Below are 7380 nucleotides of genomic sequence, written 5' to 3'. Positions count from 1 at the left end.
CTGCTGGTGGAGCCCTGCCGCTGCCCCTGCGCGGGGCGAGGCCCTGCGGGGGGAGGTTGCGCCTGAGCCCCGCCGCCCTGCTGGGCTGGGGCTGGGGCGTGAGGGAGACGGTGGAGCCCGAGGGGTTTTGTCAGCCCAGTGTGGTGGTCGGTGATTTCTCTCTCTTTTTTTTTTTAATAGCATGGAGAAGTTTCGCTGATTTTTGACGCAGTTCTTTTTTTCTAACCATCAGGTAGGGATTTTAGTGGAAGCCGTGGTCTGTCGGGATGAGTTTTCTGCTGCCCAAACTGACCTGTAAGAGGGAAGTGGATCAGGCAATAAAAAGCGTGGCCGAGAAGGTTTTGGTTCTCCGGTTTGGAAGAGATAACGATGCTGTTTGTCTGCAGCTCGATGACATTGTAAGAGCAATTTTTTCTTTTTAATACACTCTACTAGTATACCTGTTGCATACAAGAGAATGTCATATGTTGCTTTTGGATAATATGGCGTGTCGTGAAAATTTTGGTGACAAATGTAAAATGACATAATACTATATTCATAAAACGGTTTGAAAATTAAGCAAATGTTTATGTTATTGTGGTGGGTGTACAAAGTGCTTGAAGTAGATAAGACATGATATTCTAGCCCTGCTAGAATAGTCTGGAGAAGAGGAGGCTGAGGGGAGACCTCATCGCTCTCTACAACTACCTGAAAGGAGGTTGTAGCGAGGTGGGTGTCAGTCTCTTTTCCCAAATAAGTAGCAATAGGATGAGAGGAAATGGCCTCAAGTTGCGCCAGGGGAGGTTTGGATTGGACATGAGGAAAAATTTCTTTACTGAAAGAGTGGTTAAACACTGGAACAGGCTGCCCAGGGAAGTGGTTGAGTCCCCATCCCTGGAAGTATTTAAAAAACATGTAGATGCAGCACTTAGGGACATGGTTTAGTGGGCATGGTGGTGTTGGGTTGACAGTTGGACTCGATGATCTTAGAGGTCTTTTCCAACCTTAATGATTCTATGATTCTATGCTTAAACTGGTAAGACATAAGGGAAATGGGCTTTATAAAGCTTGCCACCCTTTTTCCTCTTGTGTCTCAATCCATTTGTCATCCATCTTTCTCACTCTTTTCAGCTTGCAAAGACAGCTCATGACCTAAGTAAAATGGCAGTCATTTACCTGGTGGATGTGAACAAAGTTCCAGTGTACACCCAGTATTTTGACATCAGTTATATTCCATCTACCGTATTTTTCTTCAATGGACAACACATGAAGGTTGATTATGGGTATGTCACCCTACCTGGCATTATCTATTCGGTCTGTAAGAATTACCAGTCTTTCTCTATGTTACCGTGTCTGGGGAAGGTAATGTTTGAAAGCTATAATGTTGTTACCAGCATCTGCATTGAGAACTCTGTAGGAAGCCAGAAGGATGTAAATTAAGAAGTATTTTGAAATATGCTCTGATGCAATAAGTAGGTGTCAGCTGTGAAACATGCCTGATGCTGCAAAAAATAGTATGGTTGAAGTCTTAGACATGACACTGCACCTTTTTGGACTTTGGAGGTCACGGTATATTCCTGACTTGGTTATGCCATTACCAGTGTGGTTCATTCTTTCAGAATGACCAAATCAGAACCCCTAATTTCATTATACATCTTTTCTCGTCTTTAGGTGTTTTTGGTTTGAACACTTTAACCTGACAATTCTACCTTTATCTTATGCTTATATTTAGGTCTCCAGATCATACCAAATTTGTAGGAAGCTTCAAAACAAAGCAAGACTTTATAGATCTGATTGAAGTGATTTACCGTGGAGCAATGCGTGGAAAGCTCATTGTGAGAAGTCCTATTGATCCCAATAACATTCCTAAATACGACCTTCTCTACCAAGGAATTTAATGGGTGGACCTGAGATAACGAGTTACGGAAATGGCCGGTGTTCTAGATCCCTTTTTTTCTTCAAGCATTTTTAGCCACCTCTGGCACCATGGGACAGTTTGAGCATTTATGTTGAAGGATCATATTGGTCTCCTTCTGAAGACGGACATTCTGTCACCTCGTACTTCTCTCTTAAATAAAGCTACATGTTCACACATAGAATTCACGCAAGTGACTCTTCTTTGAGTTGCATGCTGACCAGCGCCTACAAAACAGGCAGGTTGTATGCATCCTCAATGATGGCATCTCCAGTGCAAATTTCTCAAGTGAACTAAAGCACCGTGTAGTCTATTAATTGTCTATTTAGTACCACTTTCATTCAGATGCAATAACAGTAAAACTATATTTAAAATGTTATGCTTACTCTCAAGATCATTCAACTGACTGTGCCTTTCCAATGGAATTTTACACTTTTACCCATTACTGGATAACGGGATGGAAGCTTTTTCAAACAGTATTAGAGATGACTGAAATCTGCAATTGATATAAACACAAAAGGGAAGTTGACACTCTCTTTTCTCTGGTACCCAGTATTACTGTTCAGCAATTTTTTTAACTGAGATGGGAACTGAAGGTGTAGGACAAGGTTTTGTCGTCCTTCAAAGCTCTTTTGCAGCCACTGAGCACTTTTAATTCCCACAGGATTAAACTGGAAATACAGAATACTTGTTTTATTTACGTTCGCTTTAAAGGTTGTTTGACCTTCTGCTTGTATAAATTGCAAACCTTGAGTGCGGACATTTGAAAACTGCCTCTACTTCCCACCTCTGTCTAAAATTAAACAGCTGAGAGAAAACGGCAATGTCATTCTTTTGCATCAGTTTGGTAATTGCAGGTTGCTAGAGTATTGTATTTCTATAGCAGCTCATGCCCAGTAGCCTCACTGGCTTCGTTGGCTTTAAAACAGAAATTACTTCAGCTCACTGTATGGTGTTTGGGGCACACCATCTCTGGCCGGAGGGAAGGCAGTAGTGTGTAGTTCCCTGAAGTATCATTCAACTTAACAGTAAACGCTTCGAGGAAGAAGGTGGATGCTCCAAGCTCTTAAAAGATTTTAAACACTATTTGGTATATAGTGGGGAGGAAATAGATCCTTTACATGCTTTTTGTGTTCCGGATGTGTCCTTTTAATGAAAGCTATGCACTTAAGAAGCAAGTGTTTTCCCCAATAGTTTAATTTGGTTATAGAGCCGTAACTGCAGAATGTTTATTTAAAGAATGATACGGATGAGAGTTGGTATACCTTAACATTTTTATTTTGTGCAACTTTAGGTTTCACAGCTAGCTGAAGGCTTGTGGCTTAAAGCTTTCAACAATGCACTTCTTTCCTAATAGTTAACTTGTATTTATGTGTTTCTCAAAACCAAACAAACTAGATTCAAACTTAGAACTGTAAGTTGCTCCACAGTGAGGGGAAGGTCCTTAGATGACTGAAAGGTGCAGGGGCAGTTATGAAAGGAAGAGACCGCTATCAAAACCAAATCGGTATACCTTTATTTATTGCCTCTTCTTCCTTGTGCTGCTTCTGGTTGCAACAGGCGAATGCCTAAAGGCTGTTGTGGTCTTGGCTTTCAGTGTGCTCTTCAGGTACTTAAAGATGGCATGTAAGCAGCAGGAGGGTGCTAAATTGTACTTTTCTGTTCCAGCAGAGACAGTAGGACAATCCACTTTCATGAGAGAACCTACAGCTTTATCTAGAGGCTTACTGTTTGATACCCATTCACGGCAGTATTTCTGTATCCATTCTTGTATTTGTGGATCGCTTCTAGTCTGGTGCTGTGTGTTGTGCATGGAGTCGATGAATGCCACCGAGTACACTCTGTTCATTACTGCCCATTTTCTCCGCACCAGGAGATCAACAAACACCAAGCCACCATAGCCGTGGGCAATGAAGGCCACATTCTTGGCTGCGCTCCTTGAAATGAAATGATCCCATACATACATGGTATGTTCCTCGGGGCTCCTGCTGCCCCTCTTAGGGATCCACCAGACGGACTGCGTAGAAGTCAGTGATTCTTCCCTGGTAGAAAAGCTTGACCTCTCCTTTTCAGTCTTCAGATCAACGAAGTTGTCGTTGGGATTCAGTACAATCACTCCCCTGTGGCTTTGAAGGGCCATTTTGATGAATGGTATTTGTGTTCCATGCTCCAGACCCTCACTGACAATCATCCTTTGCCCCCACTGTCCGGCACGGAAAACTCCGCGGTCTTGAAGAAGGACAATTAGGCTAGAGGAACTTGTTAGTGCATTCTCGCTCATGAAAAAGAAACTTCTTGGTTCATCCTCTGTAGCATCAGTAGGAATATAAACTTTCTGCAGCATACAGACTCTTTCCAGGAGCTCATAAACATACTGGGTAATCAAATGTCCCAAAACTTGATAGCGTTTATGATTCTGCTCATGTGCATTCTTGTAATAATTGAAAACAAAGGACTCATTTGTATCCAGATGCCTCAGTTCCCCTTTTATATTGAAGTCGTACTTCAGTTCCTCTTGATACTCTGAACCCTCTATTAGTTTCCTCAAGCTTAGTTCATGCTGTATTGGTAACCACTACAAATTAAGAAGACTATGTCAATGTAGTGATAGACCTCCGTACAACACTTACATAAAGAAAACCTATGGTATTAGAATGCAGATTTAAAAGTGGTTACAAACAAAAGACTCGTTGATACAGCCTATTTCTTGGTGGTCTGTAGTAAACCAGATGCTTGTAAAGCCTCTCACAGATTTCGGTTGCTAAATTCCAACAGCAGTACCTTAATACTAATCTCTCCAGTTATTCGTTCATCCTTGCAAGCACTTGCCACATGGAAGTTGTGGAATGGATGACAGAATAAGCTAGCCACTGCGATCCAGGAACAGGAGAGAAGAAAGTCCATGCAGCAAACTTTCATGAGATTGGACTGAGGTCTCTAGTTTCAGCTAAGATAATTTTTCAACTTGTATGACTGATCAACTGATAAGAATCATACCAGGGAGTGGTTTCCATGCAACTGAAAAATTAAGCTTATCATAACCATTTTCCTAATAACTGTTCAGTCTACTACTGACTGTCCCTGGCTGTAGAATGGTAAACATGGGGTAACTTTGGTGTGGTTAGAATCCTACTTTTATAGGATTTTTGTCCTAACAGCAGAGATTTGCAGCATTAAATTCCCACAATTATCAGTATTTTTAAAATTAATTTATCATCTTAACACAGTAATTTTGTTTTGGCAAATGGTTTATATGAAGTTATATTTGGCAAATACATTGGCACAAGCTACTATATACCTTTAAATTTTTCTTGCTGAACTAACAGGTTTTTAGAACACAGTAAATCACATTCTGACTATGTTAAAGCTCACTATACCATCTGATAAAGCTGATTACTAGGACAGAAAGTGATCTGAATATTTTCATGTAAGCGACTTGAGTTGGAGACCAACTCCTTTAGGGAATGCAAGTTTCCTAGAGTAAGCTGCTTAGCATATTGAAAATTACTTCTTACCCTTCCAAATTAAAAAAAAAAAAACGACCAAAAAACCCCCAGTTCTTTGCTTTTCAACAGAGCAACACCATATACATTTTCCTTTTGAGCAACCTCCATTGGGTCAGAGATGTTAAGTCATCTCTTCAGGGTCATTCCTGTCTTCTGATTAATAGAGAGTAGACTAGAAAATGCTTCCTTCTCCTTTTTTATCTCATATAGTAAGTACACATAGAAAAGGGGGGGGAAAAAAATCAGATTCTGTGAGATATAAACCATTTACTGCCTTGCCAGTTTCTTGGAATGGAAACAGCACAAAGAAGTTGCAAGCACACGCGTTCATCTACGATTTTTTCATTCTGCAGGAAGGCATGAAAGACACAGAGGAGGTGGGAGGACAGTCTATTTGCTATACTACTGAAATATGGGCAATTCACACAGAAGAGGTCATATTTAGTAGGGAGGAAGCTGCCCATATTCATGCTGTTTCCCCCATGCAATGAAGTGGGAGAAAAATGGACGTGGTTTAAAGAAAGATGTCTTTCTTTAAGACACCCTTCACCTGTGGAGAAGGGTGAAGCACAGAGGAAGCATTCCATAACAATTAGGAATAGGTAAGTGCAGTTTCCTCACAGAGTGGCATGCTGTCCAACACTTCTCTCTGTCCCTTTCTCTCCTCGCCCCTAAAAGGTTGGAGACTAGTTTCCCAAGATACTATGAACAGGAAGTTACTATGCTCCCACTTCAGCTACTACCAACAACATTGCTTTTTCAGTTCCGAAACAAAACAAGGATACGCGAGTCCAATAAAACCCTGTGTATGTAATGTTGAACATCTACTTAAATATCTGCTTTGCAAAGCATTGTGAAAGGTTTCTGAAGATTTCAGGAAGCAGAAACAAAAAAATCCAGTTTTACATCAGGCGTAGATATGACTTCCCTTCCTAAAATTGCCTTCAAGGTGTGAACTGAACAGTTTTGAAGCAATTTATAGTAGGTTATCACTTCAGAGTTCACTTGAATAGCACCTTAGAATCATATACTTATTAGCCTGGAGGACTGATTTTATTGTAGTAATGCCATTTATAGAATTAAAAAGCAGCAGTTACAGATTGTTGTAGATACAGCTGCATAATGCATTTACTTCTTTTTGGCAAATGTACATTCTAAATCAGTGTTGACTGCAGTTTGTGCTTCATTGTCTATATATAAATGCAATATTCAAGGCTGTTTATCCTGGCAGCCTTTACAATTGCTATTTTGATTTTAAAAATTACTGTTGGGGGGGGGGAAATCCCGCTTTCCCTTCCTCCCACTTTTCTGTTTGGATTGTAAGATTCTTCAGCTGTAAATTTGGCTAGTGTTTGTTACAGCAGTTAGCGTATTTGAAACACTGCTGCAGTATAAGTATTACTCTCTATGAAATTTTCCACTTAAAAACAGTTTTCTCTATTCTAGTAAAGCCCAACATTACCATATGCTCTCCCGTAAAATCTGTCATCATCATAGATGGAAGTCTTTTTCACTCTGGGATTGTAGACACTTTCTCTGCATGAAAGAAAACAAACCCATCTTAGTTCAAGTTTTATTACTTTACGTATTTTTTTCTAGGGTGTATCTGTAAAATATATCAGTTGCTGATAGTTAAGGCCATGTAAAGCGTTTCAGATAATGCCAAGTTACAAGCTAACATCTCACGTTTGTAATTCACACCTGACCATAAGTTAAAGCTAAACCTCTTTGGTGTAAAACTAAAAAGTTGTCAAAACCGGTTTTGCACAGCCTCCCATTACTTGGTATTTATTTTAACTACTTGGTAAGTAGTTACCAAGGACCAAGGTAGTTACCGAGGACAAAACAGAAAGCTACACGCAAAACTTACAATTCTGAAGCTGCCCCGAGAAAAAAAGAACCTACAAAACCCAGCAAACAAACCTTCTGCCTCCACTCGGCTGCGGGAGGATTTCCAAGGCCATCGGCTGAAAGCCGCGG

The 7380-nt window shown here is 40.4% G+C and overlaps 2 protein-coding genes across 3 annotated transcripts in view; one reads left to right on the top strand and one right to left on the bottom strand.

The window, feature by feature from the left end:
• Positions 1-2672, top strand: part of TXNL4B (thioredoxin-like 4B) — a 3409-nt gene extending 737 nt beyond the window's left edge. Inside the window, exons 1-4 of one of the 2 annotated variants that reach the window (XM_009322560.1) lie at positions 67-146; positions 233-398; positions 1111-1262; positions 1712-2672. In XM_009322560.1, the coding sequence (XP_009320835.1) occupies positions 267-398; positions 1111-1262; positions 1712-1877 (450 nt within the window). In that variant the 5' untranslated portion in view covers positions 67-146; positions 233-266 and the 3' untranslated portion in view covers positions 1878-2672. Of the gene's footprint in view, positions 1-66; positions 147-232; positions 399-1110; positions 1263-1711 lie in introns of those variants that run through there. The other variant, XM_009322561.1, reaches the window with a different exon arrangement.
• Positions 2673-3325: 653 nt separating this feature from the next.
• Positions 3326-6936, bottom strand: LOC103915681 (putative protein FAM172B). The gene is made up of 2 exons (XM_009322559.1): positions 6863-6936; positions 3326-4469 (listed from the first exon to the last, which is right to left on the bottom strand). Exons 1-2 carry the CDS (start codon positions 6893-6895, stop codon positions 3414-3416), a joined length of 1089 nt encoding a protein of 362 aa, XP_009320834.1. The 5' UTR covers positions 6896-6936; the 3' UTR covers positions 3326-3413.
• Between the last annotated feature and the right edge of the window lie 444 nt (positions 6937-7380).

This window comes from Pygoscelis adeliae, unplaced genomic scaffold (assembly GCF_000699105.1).
Source record: "Pygoscelis adeliae isolate BGI_AS28 unplaced genomic scaffold, ASM69910v1 Scaffold104, whole genome shotgun sequence".
Taxonomy (NCBI): domain Eukaryota; kingdom Metazoa; phylum Chordata; class Aves; order Sphenisciformes; family Spheniscidae; genus Pygoscelis; species Pygoscelis adeliae.
The sequence above is the reverse complement of the archived record's forward strand: the minus strand, read 5'-3'. Positions and strand labels throughout refer to the sequence as shown.

Coding starts and splice junctions, on each gene's coding strand:
- LOC103915681 (XM_009322559.1), bottom strand. CDS start 6,895: ATGATGATGACAGATTTTACGGGAGAGCATATG. Junction 4,470..6,862: donor ATTTTACGGGAGAGCATATG/GTAATGTTGGGC, acceptor CTTAATTTGTAG/TGGTTACCAATACAGCATGA.